Raw genomic sequence first — 24,062 nt, 5'->3', positions numbered from 1 at the left:
GCACAATTTACTGTCTGTTTCTGTCCATGTGGCAGGCTACAGAAAACACCTGAATGAGCTGTGGGGGGTAGGAAGGCTGGTGGGCAGGCTGCTCCAGACTGGCTCAGCTTTAGCAAGGGGAGAGGAGCAGAAGGAGCAGGTGTGGCTGCCACAGAGAGCCTGGAACAGGAGATCAGACAGGAGAGGTGCCTGAAATACTGCCCAACCTAAGCTTTTAGGCAAGCAGCTTTATTTTGACTTACAAGTTACCTTTATTTACTTATAAATTACCTTCTTTAACTTATCAGTAACCTTTATGTTACTCTTCAGAATTATTTATATACCTGTAGCAGAGCTAGAAGTCTGTAACAGAACTTTGACATCTGTTTATATAGTTCATTCTTGAATCTTACTGATACTGTTTAGTAGATCAACCATTTTCTGCTAGAGTATGTGAGCTACTGACAAATGCCACTGCTGAGTGGTTCTCAGGGTGCAAACTGAACATGAACATGCAAAGGGTCAAAGCTTTGTTCAGCTCTCTGAAAAATCAATTTAAAATCCTCTCTTTGTCTAGTAGAAATAAATGGGCCACTTTGCACAGGTTGAAAATTCTTCCTTGTGTGGAATTGGACTCCATCTGGGATATTAAGGTTCTTCTGACTTGGTGGGATTTGCTGCTGAGGTAAATACAAAGCAAATGCAGTTTCTTACAGATCTCCTCTGTTGGCAATGAAAGCCTTCCAGAAGAGATGCAAACCTGGAAACCAGCACAGGGATTTCTTGCTAAACCACTGTAGGAATGCTCTTGTGTGCAATCATAGCAGAACTGTTCTTGATTTTCACAAAGGAATTATGTTCTTGTGTAATTCCTTCCAGATGTTTATCCATGCAGGTGTGGCCCAGGTGTTGGGATTGGTGACCATTTCTGGGCTCTAAAGGCAGGTGATAATTGTGAGTGCCCACACATCCTTTCCTCTTCCTCTGCAGGGCACTCTGAAGCAGCTTTGGGCTGGTAAATCTGTGCCCTGCCTTCTGTGGCCACAGCAGCTCAGCCTTTAACTGCTGCATAATCTCTCCGTGGGACAATTGCACTGGTCTGACTGGTTTGACTGGTCACAGGGCATGATGTCAGCGCAGGCACCCCTGGATCCTCCTTACCTGCTTTGAGCAATTCCCTGAGTTTCACAACAGTCACAAAACCATCAGACTCCAGCAAGTGACAGGGATTATTTATGCTGTCAGAGTAGAAACACAGTCTTGAGCTTTTGAAATTAAAAATACAAAGAGACAGCTCTACTACCTCTGAATTAATGTAACTGATCTAGCACAGCACATGAGTAAAATTTAAGATAGTGATTTTTTTTGTTTATTCTCAAATACTGATAATGTCTTTCCAATTTAAAAAAAAATAAACAGGAGGGGGCTGACTCCTGCCTAAAAGCACAGATTAATGAAAAAACCATGTTCCAGTTCTCTGCCATACCATCAGGTTTCCATTCATTGTGGAATGACTGGATGTTGTCATAATGCAGCAATATTCCAGCATTAGTTTATTCTGTGGGTGGTATGAAACCAGTGGGTTTTGCTTTCCCTGAGACCTGAGGGGAGCATTCAGACTGACTTCGGGAATTCAGATTTCAGATATTTCTCTAGATTGGCGGAATAATTTTTTCTGAATTTTTCTGTGCTTTTTTTTTTTTTTTTGTGTTCTCTGTCCTCACTGTGTTATCTCACAGTTTGCAAGTAAGTTTTTTGGAAAGAAAATTATGAATATCCCAGATTTTTGCCAAATGACCATGAAGGGAAGGATTGTTATGTAGGAAATGGAGATCTGGGCTGGTCTTTATCGAGCACTGGTGGCTTCCCACAGGAAGCAATTTGAAAATGTTTGGGAATACTTGAGACAGCAGTAGCCATGCAGCAGGAATCAATGTGTGTGGGTGAAATAACAGCATTGGGACAGTGTGAGCCTGTGCAGGGTAGCTCTGCTGAGCCACTCCCAGCGCTGGGGCTGTTCTGTGTAATTAACAACAATTTCAGTGTTCTGCTGCTGGTTTTTATGTTAACAGCGGCTCAAGTGCTTGCAGCAGCTGCAAACCTGGGAAAGGCTTCTCTGTGGTGGGAGCATGGAGTGCACTGACACATTGCTGTTTAATTAATTAGCTGTGCTTACGTCACGAGCCAGACTCTCGTGTCTGATGCATTATTTATTTATTTTATATATTTTATATATTTGTTATCGTCGGGCGGTACGAGCTCCCCTGGCCGGGCTCGTCCTTCCCCGCGGGGTTCCGGCGGGCGGGAGCGCTGCGGTCAGCTGGGGCTGCGGGAAGCGGAGCCACCGGAGGGACAGAGCTGGCGTGACGTCATGACGGGTGTGCGTACGCCACGCTGATCGCGTCACTTGTGCGAGGCGCGCCGTGACGTCACCGTGACGCCGCGCGGGGCGGCGCGTTGCCGGGGCGACCGGACGCCGCTCGCAGGGCGGGAGGGGGCGCCACCACGGCCGCCGCTGCACTGCGGCAAGGCGGGGCCGCCGCGCGCCCGGGGCGGGAGCGCTCCTCGCCACCCCATTGGCTGCACCCCGCGCGGGGGGGCGGGGCCTCCGCGCGGGCCCCGCTCCCATTGGCGAGGGCCACCCCCCTCCCGGCGCTGCCGCCCCTCCCCTTAGGGCGGGCCCGGGCGGCGCCGGCAGATGAGGGCGCGGCGGGTGCGGACGGGGCGCTCGCGGGTCCCGCTCGGTCCTGCGGTGGAGCCGAGCCCCCGTCCCGCTGCTGCCCCACCGGATCGGCCCAGGGAGGAGCCCCCCCTGCACGTCCCATCCCGTCCCGCTGACCCCGCGCCTGGGAACCGCCAGGTAAACTGGGAGGGGTCCCGGTGGGGAGCGCCCCGGGGAACCATCGGGGTCCCCGCTCTGAGGTTGCCGCACTTGTAGATCGCCTGTGACGGGTTTTTATATTTTTAATTTAAAGGCTTTGTAGTTTTTAACGTTGGCTGGTTCGCGGGCAAGCAGCAAAGTTGCTGTTGTTCCTGTCCGCAACCTCATTCTGCACCATCACTTCCTTGCGTTTCGGCTGAGGATGGAACCTCTGCCCATCCCTCCCTCCATCCTCACCTTCCCTCACGCTGTGAGGAACAGCAATCCCTCCTTCCTTCCTGCTTTAATGACATGCTGTATATCACGAAAAAGTCGAATCAGATTGTGTGTTTCCATAATGAATTAACTCTTGGGAATCCTTTGCACCGCTTGATAGGGAATTCTCAGTATTAATAGGAATTTCTGTTGTCATGTATCTTTATATGCTGTGCATCTCAAATGAGTTGGTTGGAGTTAAATAATTTGGAAACTTTTTTTTTTCCAATTGTCATAGTTGAAGAAGGGGTTAACCTGAGCTTTCCTTGCAGTAATAGAGTGGAGAGAATCTGTACAAGTTGCTTTTTCTCTTAAGAATATGATTTCTTACAGGCTTTATTTTGCAGCTTTTAGAGAGTTCTTGCATGAGACAGAATCTTGCATGTGTCTTTATATTTTCAACAGGGCTTCCTAAAGGACAAAAAGGCAAACACTGAATGTCATGTGTAAAGCTGCAAAGAGGAGTCCTGTGCTCTTTGCAGAATATAAATAAAAATACTTCTGTATGCCTGTAATTAAGTCTCCTCTTTCATTTGTCTTTGCAGTAATAAGCATATAGAGAACTGTATTTTAATGTGCTGAATAAGCAAATTAGGAAGCCTGTATTGAGAGACAAAGACTTGATTCTCTCTGAAGGTGTCATCCCGTTTTAGAGCACCTGTCATCCCTTCATGCTCGGGCTGCTTCATGCTCCACACGCTTGATGTGCAGTAAACTTCTTACCACTGAAGCACTCAGAATTTTCCCCTGTAAATTGCATGCTCCTTTCTTTTGCAAAAACAAACAAAGAGAAAGTTTTCCTTCTCCCTTTCTTTCCTTGATTGCCCAGTGTAATCATCCCATAGCCCTCGCCCTCAAAATGGTGATTCATGGAATATTGACATTGCTGGTAATTCCACTCACATTAAGCCTATTTTATGGTGGGAAACCACGGGATTATAATACTCCATCACTTATTTATCTCATGCAAACAATGCTGACATCTGTCTGCAACCTGACAGAGAGAAGTCTGCACTGGGGAATCACCACAGTGACACTGCCCCAAAGTGCCCTCTGAGACAGGGACACACGCACTGATCCACTTTACCTGACAGCGTAAAATTCCTCTTTTACTCAGAATTCTGGGCTCGTGGAACCTGTAAGGACCTTTCTCTTCTAAAACTGGCTGTTTGGCATATTTCACAGCAGATTTCACTTAGGCAGAATTGCTGGAATGGTATGAAATTTTCTATAGGGCTTGTCCTCTGTTTTGTGGCTTTTTTCCCCTTCTTTTTAAATCTCATGACTGTGGGAAACCAAAGAGTTCTCTCAGTGGGTTCTGGGTTTTTTTCTCTCTGATTTAATTCAGCTGCTCTTTGGAGAGGATGAAAGCTTACAGTTACCTCTGCTGTGATTTCTGTTTCTACCAACAAAACAAGCAGAAAAAAAGGGCTGGAACAGCTTCTAGAGGGAGAAAAAACCAGGGATATTTTGTGTATTTCAAGTATATTTTCTTTCAGAAAGAGGGTGATGCAAAAGAAACATCTATGTATGTTATGCTTTTAGTAACAAGTTATCAGGTGTATTTTCTCTCAAATTCTCTATAATTCTTGCTTTACAAGTAAAAAAATGGTGTGTGGCTTTTAAGTTCTGTTATTAAGTATTTCTATTCTGAGTTCTTTGGCTGTGCTTTTCTTGATGTGAAACTGTTAATTAATGCCCACAGTTGTTTCCCAGCAGAAACTAAATCAGTACCTTGAACTTTTAACTCTGTTCCCTGGTGCTATACATACAAAAGAAGAAAAAAAACTAACAAATGTAATCTTGTTTTATAAAGTGTTTTCTGCTGTTGTTGTGTGCTTTGTTCTGGTGTTCAGCTTAAAGCTGAGGAATGAGAGGTTTTTGGAGCTGCTCATAAGGAGTTGGGAGTGTCAGGTGTTGGGAGTGAGAGCTGCAGGAGATCCAGGTGTGGTTTCCTGGCTCCCAAGTGTTGCTGGCCCTTAAATTGGTCTCCTGGCTTGGCTTCTGAATGATGGCAGTCAGAGATGGGCTGAGCAATGAGGAGAGCAGGAGGTTTGTGGGAACAGAAAAATGTACTTGAACGTGTGTAAATTTGCATTGAAATGCTCCTCTGTAACTTTGCCTGGTTATGCTGAGATTTTGGAAACCTTTCTCTTGTGTCAGAGATGAGATTTCCTCTCTGGGAAGAGGCAGCTCAGAGGAAAGGTGGATAATACCTGCTGCTCCTCTTGGGTTGGGCTTGGTGTGCTTTGCTCATCTGCTTCTCCCTCAGGGCTCTGAGAATATGTAAATTTTGTCAGAAAGCCTCAGTGCTTGACTTCAATGCTGTGGTAATTTATCCCCAGTAATTTATGGAGTGCTGCAGGTAAAGCAGATCAAGTCTTAGCAAACCATGCAGTGAGATTTGCTAAAAACTCTTTCTCTTCTAGGCTCAAGTAGCCAAAGATGAGTCGTGGGTTCTCAGAAAACAATAACTTCCCCTATGACAACAACCAGATGGTTCTGGATATGATCCTGTGCTCCCTCATTGGGGTTCCTCAGCCCATCAACTGGGACAGTGTGGCAAGGCTGGTTCCAGGATACACCTCCAAAGAAGTGAGTGCACTAATAAAAGGATTTGTGTGCTTTGAGCAATGCCTTATGGAGAGGAAAACATTTCCTGGGGGGAGGGAAATTGAAATTAAGGTTTGGTTTTTTTTCCTAAAATAATTTGCCCCTAATTGAAAAAGTTAAATGAGCAGTAGATTGAAATGAGGTGGAGGGTTTTGTTTTGAGAAATGTATTCTGCATTGTATTTCATTAAGAATTTCAGTATTAAGTATTTCACAGAATAAGAATGAAAATTACTGGGAAGGAAAAATTAAGAAGTGAAATTAAAAAAGGGAGCTGTGCTACTGCATTCCAAACTCCCTAGCTGGGACTTGGGTGGAAGGGATGCCAGTACCCACTAACCCTGTGCAGGCTGTGGTGTCCTCACTGGGAACCCTAAAAACTCTGTGTGTGTGTTACAACTCTGAACAAGGAGGGGTTACAGATCTCTGTTGGGTAAGGGGTGCAGTTGCTGCTTTGTGGATTTTTCTTCCTTTGGTTGGCGTAGAGTTGGAAGAACCTCTGTATCCTTCTCTTTCTGGATTGCTGAATTTCCTGGTGAAATGCTCTTTTTTTAATAATAATTTTGATATTTTAATTTCTGAGAGGGTGTAAGCTAAGAAAAAATAAGTCTTTTGCCCTTGTGATTCAGCAAAGCTGAAAGAAAACAAGACAGTGGTCTTGACTTTCTTGCAAACCTAATCAAGTGTGTCAGCTCCCATTTATAGCAGTGCTACTGGGTGTTGCTGTAACCTTGGGTTTCAAACAGAAAAATGAAGGATTGGGTGTAGAAGCTTCTGTGGAATGCTGCTGCCTTTCAAGTTCTTGGCAGAGGCTTGGGGACACCTCTGTTGTTCACCTTTCAATGTGCAGACAGCACTGTGCCTGTTAAATAAAATAACAGTATCAGTGAGCCCTCTCCTCACATTGATTCATGTGATTGATTAGTGCAAGTCTGATTACTCTGTTCTTACAGGACTGAATGTCTCCAATATGTCCCTATTTAAGGAGTCCCCATTTAAGGCAGTTAGATAAAAGCACAGATATATCAAATTTGTGACTGCCATCCCAAATTTGAGACACTGTGAGTATCAGAAGGATGTCCCTGTGTGCCCCTGGCCCAAAGGGGCACTGGCATGAAGTGTCTGTTAACCCTAAATAAATAAATAAAACCAGCTGCTAATGGAGCCCCACACCTGTGTCACAGGAGGAGCACCTGTAGAATTAAATAGATTTATTTGTATGTGCGGGTTACCTCTGTGTAGGGTTTTGCTGAACCAAACCTGTAATTATGATTGTGTTGATACAAATTTACAGGACAGAAAGACTTTCTAGTTCATCAAAAACTGGGGATGGGAAGTTTATAGGATTGCAGTGGAAAGCAGCAGTCCCTTTTGTCCTAATTGGAATGGAAGCCATAAAGTAAAAGAATAATAATTGTGGATCAATTTCTGTAGCCACTCTTAATATTTCACCATGTTTATGGTAAAAACTAGCTACAAAATGAGAATTCAAACTCTCCCCATAACTTTCTCTTTTGAAAACTGGGCTTAAAACCTCAAAGGGTTTAAGGAAATGAAAGTTTAAACAGATTCTACTTAATTATTTCTCTTTCTGTTATTTAATTATAGTAGCTATTATTTTATTGTGTTTATATATACTGATACCACTAACAACATAGGCAGCATTTGTGCAATACAGTATCCATCTCAAATCACAGTTATTTAAAATGTGCTGCAAGCTGCTGCTTCATTGTCCTATCATTTACTCTTGTGACAGTGTGCAAAAAGGTTTGATGAGCTAAAAAGCAGTGGAAGTTCACCTGTTGACAACCAGTACAACGCCCTGCTGGCTGCTGGTGGGAGCCCTGTGGAGACTTTAGCTACCTACATCAAATCCTCCCTGCTGGATTCCCAGGCAGAGTTTCAGGAGCCTGCTCTTGGGCAGGATTCCATTACTATCACTGGTATGTTTTCAGTCCTTCTCACCTGTACTGCCTTTGGTAATCAGTGTGTGCATGCTTCTGGCCTGAGGGGTTAATTCCACCCAGGAATGGTCGACGTTCATCTTTGGGGGGTACAGTATGAATGTAATGCATACAACAAGGCACTTGCCATTAGTTTAGTTTAAAAATCAATGTTTGCTGGGTATTTTTGGGAATTTGTCCTGCCAAGAGGTATAAATCTTTCTGCTGAATTGTGTTTAGGATTTTGGTGGTGTGCTTTTAACCCTGCAAGCATCTGAAGTCACATTTAGCAGTGTTATTAAAATAACTGGAGAGTACTGTGAGGAAAAGCTGCAGGAGGCTGAGGAGGAGATCCCTGGAGGGCAAACCTTCCTCTCCCAGCTACAAGACCTGGAATGGCAATGGATAGGTACAGAGGAGCAAAATGTAGCTAATTTTTGCTTCAAGACAATCTTGAGATGACAAATGTGTCTTGGTCAATTATGTGTCCCAGTAATTATTGGGCAGCAGAGGACCAAACCCAATAGTTGTGAATTCAATCATAGCACAATTAAATATTGTTAACAATTCCTTTTGTACTGCTTCTGTCAGAAGTTTTAATTAAATGTGTGTGTGTTATTCTCTGATTTTCAGTACAGAGATGTTCCAGTGACTTTAGAACTTGGTAGATGTATGTGCACCACAAATTTGCTTCAGTGATGAATAAATAATTTCTGTGTTGAAAATTAAGATGACAGTGAAGCATTTAAATCTGTTCTCTGTTAAAATGTCCTTCACTGCAGCTTTCACTGTCCCCTTTGCAGCAGAAAAAGAGCTGTTTGACCTTTGTTCAAAGTGGTTTTAATAACTCTAATCAAGGGCTGATACTGGAAAATGTGTATGCAGTGTCAAGCCTGGGAGTGCTTCCCATCAGCTTTCAGTGATGTGTTCCCTGCCTGCTGGGGATGGGTGCTGCTGGCACCCACAGCTCCCTGTTTGCAGGATTAGCAGCTTCCCAGAGGAGAGTTAACGAGCTAACTCTGCCTCTGGAACTCCTGGGACAATTAGTGCATGTTCTCTTTCTAACAATGCACTACATGTAATGAGTGTTAATGCAGTCAAGCCCACTAATGTAATGTTTCCTTTGACAAGATCCCAGCCCGAAATTGTTCTGTTTTCTTTGTGACTTTGGATAAATCATTTGCCCTGTTTGAGTGTAATTTGTTGATATGAAATTAGGGTAATTAATCTTTTTTTCTCACAGGCTTGGGTGAACTCACCTTCTTAGTATTTGTGAGGTACTTCTACATTTCAGAATTGGGGATTTAAGACAATCCTATTTGTAAATGGTTTTTGTTTAATTAATTGCTTCCTACTGGATTTATTCATGTTAGCTAATTGTTAGGATCAAGAATTTTTGCCTGTTTGCATTTGTTTGTAGTCATGAGTAACAGCAAGAAAAAGCAAATCATACCTTACTCACTCTGTGCTGGATTCTGGATTTGGCTGAGTTATAAAAGTTCATTTAATACTTGCTAATTATAAGGCCAACTGCTGGTAAGTCCCTCAGATTGCATCTCATGACAGTAAACAAGCACAGAGGACAGCTTTTACCTACAGGATTTGTTACAAGGTCAATCAATCTGTAAGCTTTGGAGGGGAGGAAAGAAGCTAGGAAGCAATGTGTGGGGAAGTTCAGATGTCCCCATTCATTTGGCTGTGCTGCATAGTCTTGCCAGCATTATTGCCTTCAATAAATCACTTCACTGTGCTCACAATGGACTTGCTAATGCATTTGCATTTAATATCATGTATCTCCACAGTCCCTTCTTGCAAAACTCACACCTGTGATTCCTGCAGTGAGGATGGCTGCCCAGACAGCTGTGGCTGGAGCAGCCCTGCCCAAGGTTTCACTGGGAGTGAATCTGTTGGGTGACTTCCCTTCTGCTAGTTCTGCTCCCTCTATTTAGGCCTTACTAAGACTTAACTGTGCAACGCCTTTGGAGAAGACTAAATTTGGAGAAAGTTTAGTTTCTTCTGCCTCTGGTGCAGTTATTTTGCTTTCCTGAAGGGCATAACTGCTGTGTGCTGAACCATGCAATTTTTGCTGTCAGTCTGCTGTAGTTGTTTAGCCATTAGATGAAGATGAAGGGGTCTGTCTTAATCTTCTTCAGTCTCTTATATGACTCAAGAGGGAGATGATGTTTCTGGAACTCCCAGAAATCTGAGAGAATGGCATAATCATGGAAAATCACCACCCTAGGGTTTTCAGTGGCAGACAGATATGTGTCCTTCCATTGTTTAGAAAAGATAATGATCTTTCTGACTTTTAAGCAAGATTCTTGAAGTTTCACATTGCAGAAATCCATCCACAGCTGGAAATGCCAGTCACTGCTTTAACCTTGGTCCAGCACTCAGTGATTTGGTGCCTGAGCTCCTGAACCTCACTGGGTTGTGTGCACCTCCCACTGCTTGCAGTACCTTTGTGAAGATGAATTATTTGAAGTGCACCTGTCCTTTATTCCTGGAACAATCTGTGTGCCATTGCTCCACCATGACAGCCACACTTGAGTTGCATTTCCAATGTGCTGAAGAGCCAAAGATGAGGAGTTTTTGTTCTAATGCTGCCTTTTTTCCTTACATTGAAGGAAGGCCCAGTGCAGCCTCCACAAGGAGCTGTTCTTCAGAATCTGAGAAAGGTCCTGCCCACAACAGTGGGGAAAGCACTCATGAAACCCAGGGGTAAGAAGAGCTTTGTGTTTGTTATCTAAGGGGTTGTAGAATTGACAGAAACATTGCTGATATTTATCAACCAACTCCTTGAATTTCTGCAGCAACAGAAGGTATTTATAAATGTATGTTCCTCTGAGTGATTGATCACTGCTGTGACAGGAATGAGAAACACACCTGGTTTTATAAAGGAATGAAACAAGACTGATGGTCAATTACACTTTTGAAAATACTCTTGAACGTAGATTTGTCCTATGTAAAAGCAGGAAAAGAGCTGTAAGTGAAAAAATTCCCCGTGAATTCCAGTAGCTATCCAGGTCACTTTTATTCCATCACATATCCCTGTTTTCCACACTGTATAATTACACATAAAATAATGTTTGTTTGAAACTTAAGCATCTCTCTGTAGAGACAGCGTTTACTGAGCCTAGCTTCAAGCAATTCTTAAGAAATAGAGATTTTTTAATATGCAATAAACCAAATCTTAATTTCCACTGATGAAAATTGCTGTTAATGTCCTTGGGGCCTCAGTGATTTAGGCATCTATATCTGGTTATTCTTTGAGGAAAATTAAGAAGGGAGAACAAACAAGTTCTCCATATAACTCAGGTAGTATCCTATAACAAACAGGTGACAAAAATGGGGAAGTGAGCTAGAAACTTTCTATTTCTATTTCCTTAATTAAATCACTCTGATTATCTGTAGATGATATGCCTCTGTCTTCTTCACCTGCCCAACAATAGTTTCTATTAATAGTTAATAACTGCAGTTTGTTTTCCCTCTGTTAATAAACCCTGTTGGTGTCATCAGTGTTGCAATGCGTGACCCAGAGCAGGAGATGAGGTTGTTGGGATTTGGTGTTCTGATTCTTCAGGCTCCTAATTTGCCTTGTGGCTGTTTTCCTTTGGAGGCCCAATATGGTGATCCACGTGTGCGACGAAGCCAAAAACCTCAAAGAAGATTTTGTGTGTCCTCGAGACCTGTTGGTGTCAGAGATGAAATACTTTGCTGAGTACCTGTCCGTGGATGCCCAGCGCTGGGAGGAGGTGGACATTTCTGTGCACTGTGATGTTCACATCTTTGACTGGCTGATAAGATATGTCAAAAGGAACTCCAAGGAGTCTGAGGCTGATGAAATGCCCACTTTAGGTAAAAGCAGATCATTTCTTTTAGGTTTGTTATGTTCTGTACTAATTAATGATGAATGGTTTTGCTGCAGTTCAGCCCCAATCTGTTTCTGACTGTTGTCAGTGATGCCTCAGGTTTAACTTTTATATTTTTCATATTCTGTGCTGCTTTAGTGTGTGGGTCTGGGCTCCATATTATGGGATGCTGAGCTCTGTGCACAGAGCAGGGAGACAAAACAATTCCTGCTCCAGCTGGGCACCAAGGACAAATGATCCAGATCTCAGCCCCAGAGCACAAACACCATGGGCTGGAGAGAGAAAAACAAGAGGAGTGGGACTGCCTGGTCTAAAGCTGGAATGGGACAATGAACTGCAAGGGGCAAATGGAGCAGAACTGATCCCAGGGACAGACCCCGTGCCCAGTTGTGCATTTTGGGGCCATTTTGGTTCATCTTGAGTGCAGCCCTGGCTGGGCTCCTGTGCTGCCCAAGGTGCATCCACGGAGGCCTTTTAATAAATCCCTACTAATAAATCCCTATTTATTCTTTAGCTCCATCTAGTCTCTGTTCTAGGGCAGCCTTCCCAAGGCAGCATCAGTTGTTGAAGAGTATTGCAGCAGAGATCCTCTGGTCATTTCAGCAGATGGCTCTGCTTTGCCAGCACTGACAGCTTTGAACAAACATGCTGAAAGTTGAAGCAATAAAAAAGCCCCAATATATTTTGGGATGTGATGGTTTTAATTAAGACTCTTCAGACCCCTTCTGACGAAGGGCAGAGTGGTAGATTTTAAATGCTGATGATTGGTTTGTTTGTTTCTCCTCTGCTCCCTGTTTGTATAATTGCAGTGTTTTCTACAATTTCAATGCAATCCAATACAATGGTATAAGAGTCTTTGTGGATTTTGAGGCAAGTTTTTAATTTTTTAATGAGCCTTTCCTACCACTTTTTAAAATATAACTTTCTTCTCTTGCTTTGTTTATAACTTGCAATGTGGAGGTTATGTTGAAGAAATCTCAGCTGAGTGTGATGGCTACAGATGGAAGTTAATCTTGTGTAATTGTTTAGTCATTGCATCCCTGTGAAGCCTCCTTTTCCAATTTTAAAGAGGTTTCAATTATAATAATTTTTCCAGGTTATAGTTCTACCCTAGCCACTGAAATGGTAAACCAAAAGTTTATTTCTTAAGATGATTAAAACGTTCTGTATTCTGGAAGATGGAATGGCAAGTTGAATGCTAAAACAATAGCTAACATGCTAAATAGGAAGAGAGAGGGATGTGATGTGAAATTACAAAAAAAAAAAATCCATGTAAAAAACCCCACCTTTGTTCTGTTGCCTTCTAGAACCATCAAATGTCATCTCAATCCTCATTTCTTCTGAGTTTTTGAAGATGGATTCATTAGTAAGTATTAAGAAGATTGATTTTCTGGCATGAGGGCACAGTTAATTACCAGGTGTCTTAACAGCTTGTTTGTTGTGCTTTGGCTGTTACATAAACAGGTGCTGCAAGGAGAACACTGAGATTTTGAACACTTCTATTCAGTGCAGTAATCCAGTATTTGCAGACTCAATGCAATAAAGAGTATGTTATTTCTAAATGTGGTAGTGTGATCTAGAGTGCTTGTTTTATATCCTTTTCTACATGAATGATATGTTTGCAATTCAGGATCTGATTTTCCAGCTCTGTATAATAGCTGCTGACTTTGTTGAAATGTTTGTCAAAATTTCTGTCATTGGAGTGGCCCACAGCAAAGCATGGCTGTTGCAGTTGAGATCCATGAGTTTTGTGGCTCTATTTCAACAAGCAATTGGAAGGTTACTGAGATTTTTGGAGGAGAACATAAACTAAGTAATGTCATTCAGCATCAAGTTTAGGCAAATCTGAGGCTTTTTTATTTTTAAGTCAAATTGAAATAGTTTTCCAAAACACTACGCTTAAAATAAAAGTCTTGCAGCAATTAGCATGGGGGGCTTTTGTCTACAATTCCTTAACATTGGTATTTCTGTTTTTCCTAGGTAGAAAAATGTATTCATTACTGTCACAAAAATATGAATGCTATTGTAGCCACGCCGTGTAACATGAACTGTATCAATGCTAATCTTGTTACACACATTGCTGATCTCTTCAGGCACAATGAGGTGGAGGAGCTGAAGGACAAGAGAGACAAATTTAAGAGGTAACTTTTTTGCCTTGTAAAACACTTCTGAAGTGCTGTTGAGCTTTGAGATCATATTTTGTAACAGCTAAGGCTGTGCAGTTTGAAATTATATATTATATTTAATCTCATGGAATGTATTTTTAATGCAGAATATAATGGTGTTACTTCAGAACTTTATATTAAAATTATGAGCAGAAGGAAAGAGTGTTTATAGGAAAGGCCACACTAGGAGCATGGCATGGGAGAATTATTCATGAATTCTCACATGGGAGCAAGGATTAGGGGAGAAACCTTTTAAGGGATGACATGCTCCTAATTGGTAGAAAATGGTTTGGCTTCAGCATCCTGTGAGCTTGGATGCTTGGGCTTAGAATTCAGGGTGGCTGGGAGGCTGAATAGTTGTGCTGGAATGTTCTTTCTTACATCAGGATCCCAGCTCAGTATCAAGGTAAGGGCCAGTTATTGGAGGGAGACTGACAGACAAGCAAGGTGAAAGTAAGGGAGGATTTGAGTCTGTAGGGATGAAGGCTTAATCCTGGAATGCAGTGCAGTTTCTCAGCAATATGCACTAATTAAAGGTCTCTTAATCAAGGTGGAAGCTGGCAGATAATATAGGCAAGCATTTTAATAAAGAAAGAAATCAAAATATCACTTTTGTCACACTTGTGTAAAAATGAGATGGACACGATAATTTAAAGGAAAATTATATTAAAAGCTAGATTCTGTGAGTGACTTTGCTTATCAGAATGTGATTGTTAATCTCACTATACATAAAGCAATTTTCAGGTTTTTTTCTAATGGGTGAGCTGTGTTGCTGTCATTAATAGTAAACTTTTCTGCAAGAAGATTGAGAGACTGTTTGATCCAGAGTATGTAAATCCAGATTCCAGAGGAAATGCAGCAACTTTATACAGGTATGGCATTTTTATATGGCTGCTTCAATAGCAAGGACAGCCCCTGTGTTTAAAAGCCCTGCTCTTACTCCAGTGCTTTCTTTCCTTCTTTCTCTTTTCTCTTTTTTTTTTTTTTTTTAATCTAGGTGTTGTTTATGTAAAAAGTTGCTAACCAAAGAAACTGAAAGGAGAATTCCTTGTGTACCAGGAAAAATCAACATAGACCAACATGGGAATATTGTCTATGTTCATATAAGGTAGTGAATATGTACATATATAAAATGTTTCTTCAACTCTGATTTTGGGTGATTTTACAAGTACTACATACTCAGATACATTTCAAAATTAAATCACAGATATGTGAAGAGTGTATGAAGCATCTCAACTTCTTGTATTACCTAGCAAAAAATAAAACAGGGGGTTGTGATGATGATGTGCTACTGAAATTCATTCAGCTGTGCTGCTGCTGAATGGAAATGGGAAAACTGCAGCCATGATTACTGAGAAGGCTATTTTTGGGTTGCACTGCTTTAAATAGAAAATACTCAGCTAATTCTTTCATCAGATGGTTTTAAGATGTGTGCAGCTGATGAGAGATTGAATGAAATGCTGCATTTCTGCAAGATTTTAGTGAAGAATAGACCCCACTGTGTCAGCAAGGAAAGGCTAAAGAGTATTTTCTAATCTGACTTTATACTGTCAAATCAAATGCTCAACCTGCTTAAAGGCTGCTGTGAATAAACTTTGCCAGTTGTTTTCCTGTTCCTGCAGTATTTATCAGAGGAGCTTGCAGGACCTGTTCTGTTTGCAGGCCTGACTCATTTGGCACAAATGTTTAATTGAATTCTGTGATCTGTGGCTGTGAACAGCTGGATTCTCCTGTTCATGAAGATCAGTCCAAGATCAGCTGCACTTCCCTCCCTCCCCACATGCCCATTTTAAGGGGGATGGTGGGAGATTAAGGACAGGAGACCTTTCCCATCAGATCCCTTTTGTTCAGAACAGCCCAAACAGTTCCATATAGCTCTCACCAAGGTGTGGAGTTAAGTCCTGCCTGGCATCTACATAGAACCAGATCTTGTGTCCCTGTCCTGACCTATTTAAGATCATTGGTGATTAGTCACATACAATTCATTAATTGCATTACTTCACTTAAGCTCAGTGTATGTAGCTGCTCTGCAATTCCCAGCAGATAAATGTGCAGGGCTTTAAAGTTACTCAGAGGATTATCTAGATTCTAATTATTTGTGTTGTGCTGCTTGTGATGCTTTGCTATACAGAATGTGTTTACTGAGAAGTGATGCTGGCCACTAATGAATTCAGGCTTAGGAGCTAATACAGTTCTGTCTTTAATAGTTTAAAAATAAGTTTCTATTTATTGGTCCTGTAGTGGTGCCTAGAACTGACATCCAACTGGGTGTGCTTAGACTTACTTATCCTAGACTTGCTTAGTCTAGGATAGGCTCACATTTAACAAAAATGGTTCAGGCCAGGGCTTAAAATTGGGAGGAAATTTTATCTGTTTTTCCTGAAGATAACATGCCCCACTGCAAGATGCACATTCTCTTTTGAATTCTGAAGAGGTGTGTCTGATGTGATTACAAGGAAGCAACAAAGTCCTGTATTTTTGATACTAGAACTGCCAGGTATGTACCTTCATCAAAAGGGCATGAGCTTGTGTTTTCAAACTGTATTTCTCAGCTACTGTGTTGCAGATAGATAGAAGATATTTATCTTAGCTTGTAAATTTGCAGTATATGGATCTTGAAGTGAATCAAGCTGTAACTCTTTGCTATGAGTGAGTTTAGGATTTTCTGAAAGAATAAAGTCTCCTCTGTCATGCTCTGAATTTGGTAATTCTTGTTTCACATTGTATCCCTCCTGTTGTAACTACTGGAGGCTTTTCACTGGTGTTTTCTGCACTTTCTCCACCTTGTGCTCCTGGTGGCAGGATCAAAACAGAGCCAACTCTCTGCTGTTTTGCTTTTTCAGAGACAAAACCTGGGAAGTGCATGAGTATTTAATTGGCCTTCACGAGGAGCTGAAATCCTGGCGGGATGTTTACTGGCGCCTTTGGGGAACGGTCAACTGGTTGAACTGCTCAAGATGTAACCAGGTTAGGTGATTTCCCTTTGGCTTGTGGTAACCAGGCTAGGGAATTTCACTTTAGCTTGTGGTGGATGACTTTTAGGGGGTGAAGCTGGGATTAAAGCTGTTTGGAAAATATTTGCTAATAAAGCTAGGTACACATTCTTTGCAGAACTTTTCCTTCCATAGGTTGTCTCACCTCTCACTCTCTGTGTTTTTGCTGTTGTAGTCTTTCCTGTGCACTGAGTTCTCCCACTGCCAGTACCACTCGCAGCCAGTTCTTTATCCAGGTGTAGCAAGTGCTCTGGGCTCCACTGGCACAGGAGTTTATCCCTGCTGTAACCAAAAAGTTCTTCGGTTTGACCCCACAACCCTCCCAAAGGTACTTCAGCTCTCCTTTACAGAGCACAGCACGTGCTGGGGTGGGCAACAGTGTGTTAGGAAAATGGGTCTTTATCCAAAATAAGGATTGGAATTCAGAAGTTGAACTTTTGTTGTTATACTGACTGGAATCAGTTCTCCCCATTAACACCAATATTTGATCTTCTGCCTCTGTGTATTGCAGGGCTGCAAAGTGAGGGATCATCTGGTGGAGTTACCTCCAGAAAGCAAAGATGGGGAGGCTCTGCCATCTCAGAGTGAGGAGGGGGATGCTTTGCCATGTCCAAGTGAAGAGGGGGATGCTCTGCCATCTCAGACTGCTCAGATCTTGAATGATCTGCTGCATCATAGAGATGTTATAGTTGTTCCTTTCACCAAGGATGAGAACAGGTAAGAACATTGTATTGAGTTACAGAAATAGCTTAGCCCTCAACAGTGAACACGTGTGCTGTTATATTGGAGCTCTCTCTCATTTCAAAATGAGTCATAGGCCTTTCTAAGGGCACCTTATTTTTGATTGTTTACTTGGAAATTGAAGAACGAGTACTTTCTCCTTTCACTTTTCAAGCAAGCTTTTAGTCACTCAGCCCCCGTAAGCATTCACTGCTATCTTTATATTTTAATGTATTTCTGTCAAGATGTTATGTGCCTGACTCAGAGGTCTGTCTGCTCTCTTGATACATGTCCAGTCAATTGGGACTGATTCTGAAGCAGTGGAATAGAAATATTTAATTTTGGTTTCTGTATTTCTCTCAAAGTGATTCTGGTATTGGGCTTGGTGATGACAAAGGCCTTGAATGTGATGTGCTTGTAGAACCAAATACACCATGGGGCCCCAAAACTGGAGAGATCAATGCTGTGAGTACTGATGCTTTTCCTTCTTTTTTTCTAATAATGAGGATTCTTTGAAGAAGTTTTCTTGAACAATTTTTAATAAAAATAAACCCCCTACAATGTTTTAGTAAGACATAGGTACAAAATACCTGGTTGGTGAAAAGGCAAAACTTTCCCATGTCTGCTGGAAATATTTCAGTACATAACTTCCCTGATTTTTGATCAAAAAATCAGCTGTAAGTATTTTTAATACTAAACTTAGTTTCACTAAATCATGAATTGACTGCATTAAATTGGTCAGTGGTTTTCTAACTGACCAATTGGGTTTGATCATTCCACCAAAGTTTGGAGTTCAAGATGGGAGGAGGCCTGGGAGTTACCAGTGTAGAGTGCTGTACTGTAACATACCACTGCTATTTTTAGAATTTCTCTCACTTTATTTGAATTATTATTGTTTTTTTAGCTTATATGCTTTTTTTTCTCCTTGTGACTGCAGTTTTTGTCTCTGAAGAACTGGGCTTTGCAGCTGGTTAGTAAAATATTTTACTAATTTTAAATATTTGATCTGCTGTACTAGCAAAGAAATTGCTTTGAGTTTTGTCTTATTTCCTAATAAATGAGACAAAAAATGTATTTTTTTGCTTTAATTTTGAGGTTGCAAATAGTGTTTTTACAAGACAGTATGGTAAGTGTGAAGTACTACTTTGGCATTAATAGAAATGAGAAATTGCTTTGAATGTGTTTAAAAATGGCAGCAAGCCACACTAGCACTGCATGCATCAGTTATTAATAATTTTTTAGGCTGGCAGAAACATAAATCAAAATCCAAGGTTTTGAGTATCTGTCTCTCTTGGCTGTCTGAGGTGCTTCAGGTCTTCATTGTTAAACTTCATCATTTCTCATTATCACTTACTTAGATAAATGTGTATATTCAAACAATGTACATCACATTACTGAACACTTCCATAATTCTGTTCTGATTCACTCTCTGGTCACTGAGATAGGGAGCCATGCTGGATGTCAGCACCTGCAGGACAGATTGATTAAATCATTTAATAGAAGCCCAGGCTCACTTTTAATCTCTGGCTCTCCTGGTGTTGGTTAGAAGCAGCAATCACTGTTATCTGAGGAAGAGGAGTACACCACAGGCTCAGAGGTCACTGAGGATGAAGTGGGGGATGAAGAAGAAGTGTGCAAGAAACCAGGTACATCAAGTCTGTACAGTCATCTCTGGAGTTACCAGAGAGGGATTTGAGGCAGCAGAAGTCCTCTGTAAGCAGATTTTAAATATTAGGTGTTTCAAAAATAAAATCCAAAGTTACTTGAATTTTATCCCAGGTTTTCCTGTGGTGAGATACAAATTACCCCACTGCTTGATGCCATCAAAAATCACTGGCAAACAGGAAAAGCTGCAGCTATTCATGTCTGAGAAGTCCTTGGAATTATCAAGCATTTATTTTGCAGGAAACTATCAAATTAATGAGATTTCATGTAATGAATGTTGGAAGAAAAGGTAGCAATTTCATGACTGCTTTTACATGCAAAGAAACCCCACAGATTTGTCTTTTGATTGCATAGAGGAATGATTGGTTAATGTAGATAAAATTGTGTCTGCATTGAGGCTAAGCTGTATATGATCTAAAAATACTTTTATTCATTTTTTAATGTGTTAATGGGTTTAGGAACATGGAAAGCAAAAAACCAACTTCTCCTTTTCACCCTACTAATGATTCATTTGAAGAGAGGCTTCCAATGATTTCTTTGTTCTTTTTGTTGTTGCTCAAAGGGTGATTGGAATTGTACCAGTATAAAAATATATATAAATTTTGAAAGAAAATGTTGTAATTTAAATTTAACCTTGTTTGATCTGATACTGCTGATCAGATCTGATGCTGATCTGATTCAATGACAGAATTTAGTCATTGAATTAATGTGGTCCAAAGTGTAGCTTGTGTGTGCATTAATTTTTAAAGGTAAAAAATGTATGCTGTTATGTGCAATCACTCTGCATTTTAAATGTTGAGTTTCTGTATATTTCTCATAGAAAAGCTTTTGAGTAGTGTTAGCATGCCTGCAACACTAACAAAAGGAAAACAGATTTACACTATTTGTAAAGAAATAGAGGGGAAAAATATTTTAGTACCTCTGTAGTTGAGAAATTCCAAGTATCTGAGGGTGTGAATAGACATTTCTTCTATTAGCAGGGAGAAAGGAGAAATTAAAGAAATCCTACAGGCACCCAAAGAAAGCAGTTTCTTCACCCAGTGTTCAGAAAAGGGAGAAGCCATCTGATAAGGTAAAACCACAGCTGTGAGCCCAGGCTCTCTGGCTGGCTTAAATAATGAGGAATTTTCTCTAAGTTTTGGACTTGACCTTAGACAACCACATGAAATCTGGTTTTTTTTCCTTCAACAGTCAAGTTCCCGAGATGCTTCTCCTTTCATGTAAGTCATTTTCAAAGCCCTTGAGAGCACATTTTAGTCTCTCCCTCTGCTAAGCTGTTTTTGCTAACAGGCTGTGTGCACCTTTCCCCTGCAGTGTGAGCATGCAGCAGAACAAATGGGATGCCTCCAGGTCCCTGAGATACAACCAGGATGCTCAGAGAGAAGATGGTCTGTTCCTGCATGAGTTTGGCTTTCATAAAGTTAACATTATGCAAAGGAAATGAGCCTGCTAATTTTCTTAAAATTCACTTAGTTACATCCCTGTTGGGTGAATTTAATCTCAGATCCAGCAGTGGGATTTGGGGTGTTTGTGTGATTGATGTGCTTTATTTGGAATGTCAGCACAGAACCTACAGAGATTATAGTTTGTCATCTCATGATTAGAAAAGTATGCAGATATTTTATCCTGCATCCCTGTGGCATTTATTGTTTGTGCAGATAAACAGAGAAACATCCACTTCCATCTCTTTCCCAGTCTCTCTGACTAAAAACATTCAGAATTGGGTTCATTTGTTCTGCCTTTTTTATCTCTCCTGAAACTCTTGTGCAATTTTGCTGTTTTAAAAACTTCTGCCTCCAAACCATTTCCTGAGATTTTGATCTCACTGCAGTGCCTCAGGCTGATTCTGGTATCTGCCAAGGCTGCTGAGGCTACATCAGGATTTAGGAGCCTGGCTGTTCAAGACTTTTATATAAACTAAAAACAATTACAAGTCCATATCACTAAAGTCTGTGTCTAATCCTCTTTGTGTTCAGTAGCAATGTTAACCTTTGTTCTAAATATCCTCTCTTATTTCTGGCAGATCAGAGAAGAATGTCTGAGATCACAGGGCACTTAATAAAAATGAGACTGGGAGACCTTGATCGAGTCAAGTCCAAAGACAGCAAAGAAGTAAGATTTGTCCTGGCAAAATGTAATATTTGCCGAGTTGAAGTGAGCCTTGGTTAACAAAAATATTAAACACAAATAAATATAACATCTATTCAATGCATAAGCCAAAGAATTAATTTTATCCATCTTCATTTTGTTCCAAGTGTGATTTTTTTTAAGGATTTGAGTTTAAAATATTATTTTAAAGTTCACTGCTTTTAAAAACTGCTCGTGGAAAGTAGAATGGGTTTAAGAAAGCCAGTACTGGGTTGTGATAATGGACAAATGTATGCCATAGATTGTGCTGAATATTAGTGATATTTTTATGGAAAGTCACTGATTACATTGAAATCATGTCAAAACTTGATTATTTTTTCTGGATTCCAGTATGCAGGAGGCATTTATTCTAGACTTGAAGCTCAGATAAAAGCCTCAGCACAGGTCAGTGCACGACAAAGCAATGCTGAGAAGAATCCCAGGTAAGATTTTAAAATAAAAGCAGGAAAAACTCCTGGATTTTTGGGAGTGTGGGGTGGTGGGTTTTAAAGAAAAAACATGCTTCATTTCACACAGCTCTTATGGATCAGGTTAAGCTATATGAGGAGCAAAAGCTTCCCTTGGTCTCAAGAAGAGCTGGGATAATGGAACTCTTAGAGCCATGCTGGGGGGAGGTTCACTGCAGCTCCAACATAATTTTCTTTTTGGGAAACTACAGAAAACTGGAAAAGTGTCAGCCAATTTTTTTATCCTGTTCTTCATCCACCTCATGGAACTAAACTAAAAGCCCCCACACATCAAAAACCTGCATTAATAATAAAAAACCCTACATTAATGATGTAAATATGCTTCTCGTGTGTTTTTAACCCAGGTCAAAAACCCGTTTTGGCCAAGGCCGTCCCACATAAGGAGTCGTGGACTTGCTTTAGCCAGAACTCATTACTGCTTCCTGAAACTGCACTGCACTCTGACAATGGACAATGCGCGTCTCTGAAAGCTTGCCAGTGACTTATTTATTACTTTAAGCCTTGTAAATTATTTTGTGCTATAAATGAATGCAAACCCAATAAGGTCTGTACTTATTTTAATTGTAAATATACTATTTGTTAAAGTTAAATTTAATTGCTTTTTTTAGGCTGTTGCATTGAGTTGCATAGAAAATATTTTATAAATCTACAAAATTAAATTATCAGACTAATTTTATTTATGAGGGAAGATACAATTATGCCTTTTGGTATGCTAGAAATACTGAAAAGGAAAAAGCAAGACTACTGAGTTCTGAATGCAGTCAGCAGCATTAACCCAAGTTCTCCTTGTGTATTTATATTGTGTTGTATTTGATGGTACATTTTAGGTCAGTCTTCTGGGGATTTGCATTTAAAGTCCATGACAATGCCTGGGACTTAGACTAGTTGAAGCAACATTCTCATGCAGTTCTGAGGCTTGCTTGTGTACCTCACACAAGTCCCACTCCTCTGAAGGTGGGTGGCAGGTAGGGACTAGACCTCCAAAGATGCTCTCAGTGCTGTGAGATGCAGCATTGCATCTTGCATGTGAACCACTTGCTTTTCTTGGATATGGAATCTGTACCCGTCCCCATTCCTGACCCCTCCTGCACAGACAGTGCTCTGTCCCCTTCTAAAACCCAAACCTTGTCATGCAAAGCACTTCTCTCTCTAACTAATGCCATGCCACTAAATTTCTGAGCAGATTTGTCATTAATTCTGTATCACTACAAAGGCTTGTGCATGCAGATCTTTTGGGTCTAGTTACTCCCTGAAACCTGCCTGATTTACACTGTTTAGAAGTCAGATGCACTTTCAAGTTCTGTATTTGGAGCAATAGAACACAAATCCAGGGCTACCAAAATGAAATAACTTGCCTAGGAAATATGTTGTATATTAGCAGAGAAAATGGCAATAATAATAATAATGATGATGATGGCTGAATTCAAGGAAACACGTTCTGACTTTTTGAAACAGGTAGAGAGCTCAGGGAAAGCTTATTCCAACTCCTGGCTGTACAATAAATGGGGAGTTTGGAATTAAGTCAGCAAGTTCCTGGGTGGGAGGGTGGGGTGGGGTAAGGAGAGGGAGATTTGTTTGAATTCTCTTCTCTCCATTTTTGTTTGTCTTGTTCCTTGATGATTTTGGTAGGTGTTAGAAGGCTAGGATAGCAATACTTGAAAATACTGCTGTCAAGGTGGAAGGTTTTTATTGAAACAATTAATAATCAGTGTTACTTGTGTGTTTTGTCCAATGCCGTAGCAAATTTGGAGCCCAGTGAAACCAACAAGCAAAATTGGATTTCAGTGGTTTTGATTTTGGGCAGGAGCTCTAACTTTGCAGGAGTGCTTTAATCTGTTACCCAATAAATAAGGTTTTGTGAATGCCTCAGGCCTGTTTGCAAGTACTGATGCAGTTTGAAGCACTTGTAGTCAATGTTGGAAACCCGATTGTTGTTTGTTGAAAGTATTATAAAACCCATCAGGTATGAAAAGTGCAGTAGGAAAAGTGTTTTGCTACAATTTTGTGACTTCTGATAAAGGGTTGTTCCAAATTCCCATGGTAAACCTGAGGTGAAAGTTGCAGGCTGCATGTGTGTGTATTTTGTTTTCATAGAACTACTGACTAGAAGAGAAAGGAAAATTCTGCTGGTTTTGTTCTGTGGGGAAGTGCCAGTTCTACATGCCAGTATTGTTTTACTCAAAAATATTTTTGAGCATATACAAATAATATACATGATGTGCAGTGTTATCTATTTTTCCCCATGCCAACCACCTTGAATTTTTATCTTGTATTAATTTTGAAAATTTGTCTTGGTTTAATGGAAATAAACATTATTAATTTAAGAAATGTGTGAGTTTTTTATAGATGCTTTTAAGAGCTA

The 24,062-nt window shown here is 40.8% G+C and overlaps 1 protein-coding gene across 2 annotated transcripts; it reads left to right on the top strand.

Annotated features, from left to right (window-relative positions):
• The first annotated feature begins 2,634 nt into the window (after positions 1-2,634).
• Positions 2,635-24,028, top strand: SANBR (SANT and BTB domain regulator of CSR). 2 transcript variants are annotated; one of them, XM_074536645.1, is made up of 21 exons: positions 2,635-2,839; positions 5,545-5,710; positions 7,484-7,670; positions 10,298-10,391; positions 11,290-11,528; positions 12,850-12,908; positions 13,523-13,683; positions 14,493-14,579; positions 14,705-14,815; positions 16,551-16,674; positions 16,876-17,028; positions 17,212-17,417; positions 17,786-17,885; positions 18,358-18,390; positions 18,967-19,066; positions 20,063-20,157; positions 20,277-20,305; positions 20,400-20,473; positions 21,109-21,197; positions 21,564-21,617; positions 22,045-24,028. In XM_074536645.1, the coding sequence occupies exons 2-21, from the start codon at positions 5,561-5,563 to the stop codon at positions 22,165-22,167; spliced, it is 2,268 nt and encodes a 755-aa protein (XP_074392746.1). In that variant the 5' UTR covers positions 2,635-2,839; positions 5,545-5,560; the 3' UTR covers positions 22,168-24,028. The 2 variants fall into 2 exon arrangements, with proteins under 2 accessions (XP_074392746.1, XP_005486867.1); XM_005486810.4 differs by having other exon boundaries at positions 2,636-2,839; positions 21,564-21,655.
• The last annotated feature ends 34 nt before the right edge of the window (positions 24,029-24,062 follow it).

Source organism: Zonotrichia albicollis, chromosome 3 (genome assembly GCF_047830755.1).
Source record: "Zonotrichia albicollis isolate bZonAlb1 chromosome 3, bZonAlb1.hap1, whole genome shotgun sequence".
NCBI lineage: Eukaryota > Metazoa > Chordata > Aves > Passeriformes > Passerellidae > Zonotrichia > Zonotrichia albicollis.
This window is presented reverse-complemented; position numbering and strand designations above follow the sequence as displayed.

What these genes read in the sequence shown, in the direction of transcription:
- SANBR (XM_074536645.1), top strand. Translation starts at nt 5,561, where the DNA reads ATGAGTCGTGGGTTCTCAGAAAACAATAACTTCCCCTATGACAACAAC. An exon ending in ATTGTCTATGTTCATATAAG is followed by an intron (nt 14,816 to 16,550) that starts GTAGTGAATATG and finishes TTGCTTTTTCAG; the next exon opens with AGACAAAACCTGGGAAGTGC. An exon ending in CGAGATGCTTCTCCTTTCAT is followed by an intron (nt 20,306 to 20,399) that starts GTAAGTCATTTT and finishes TTTCCCCTGCAG; the next exon opens with TGTGAGCATGCAGCAGAACA.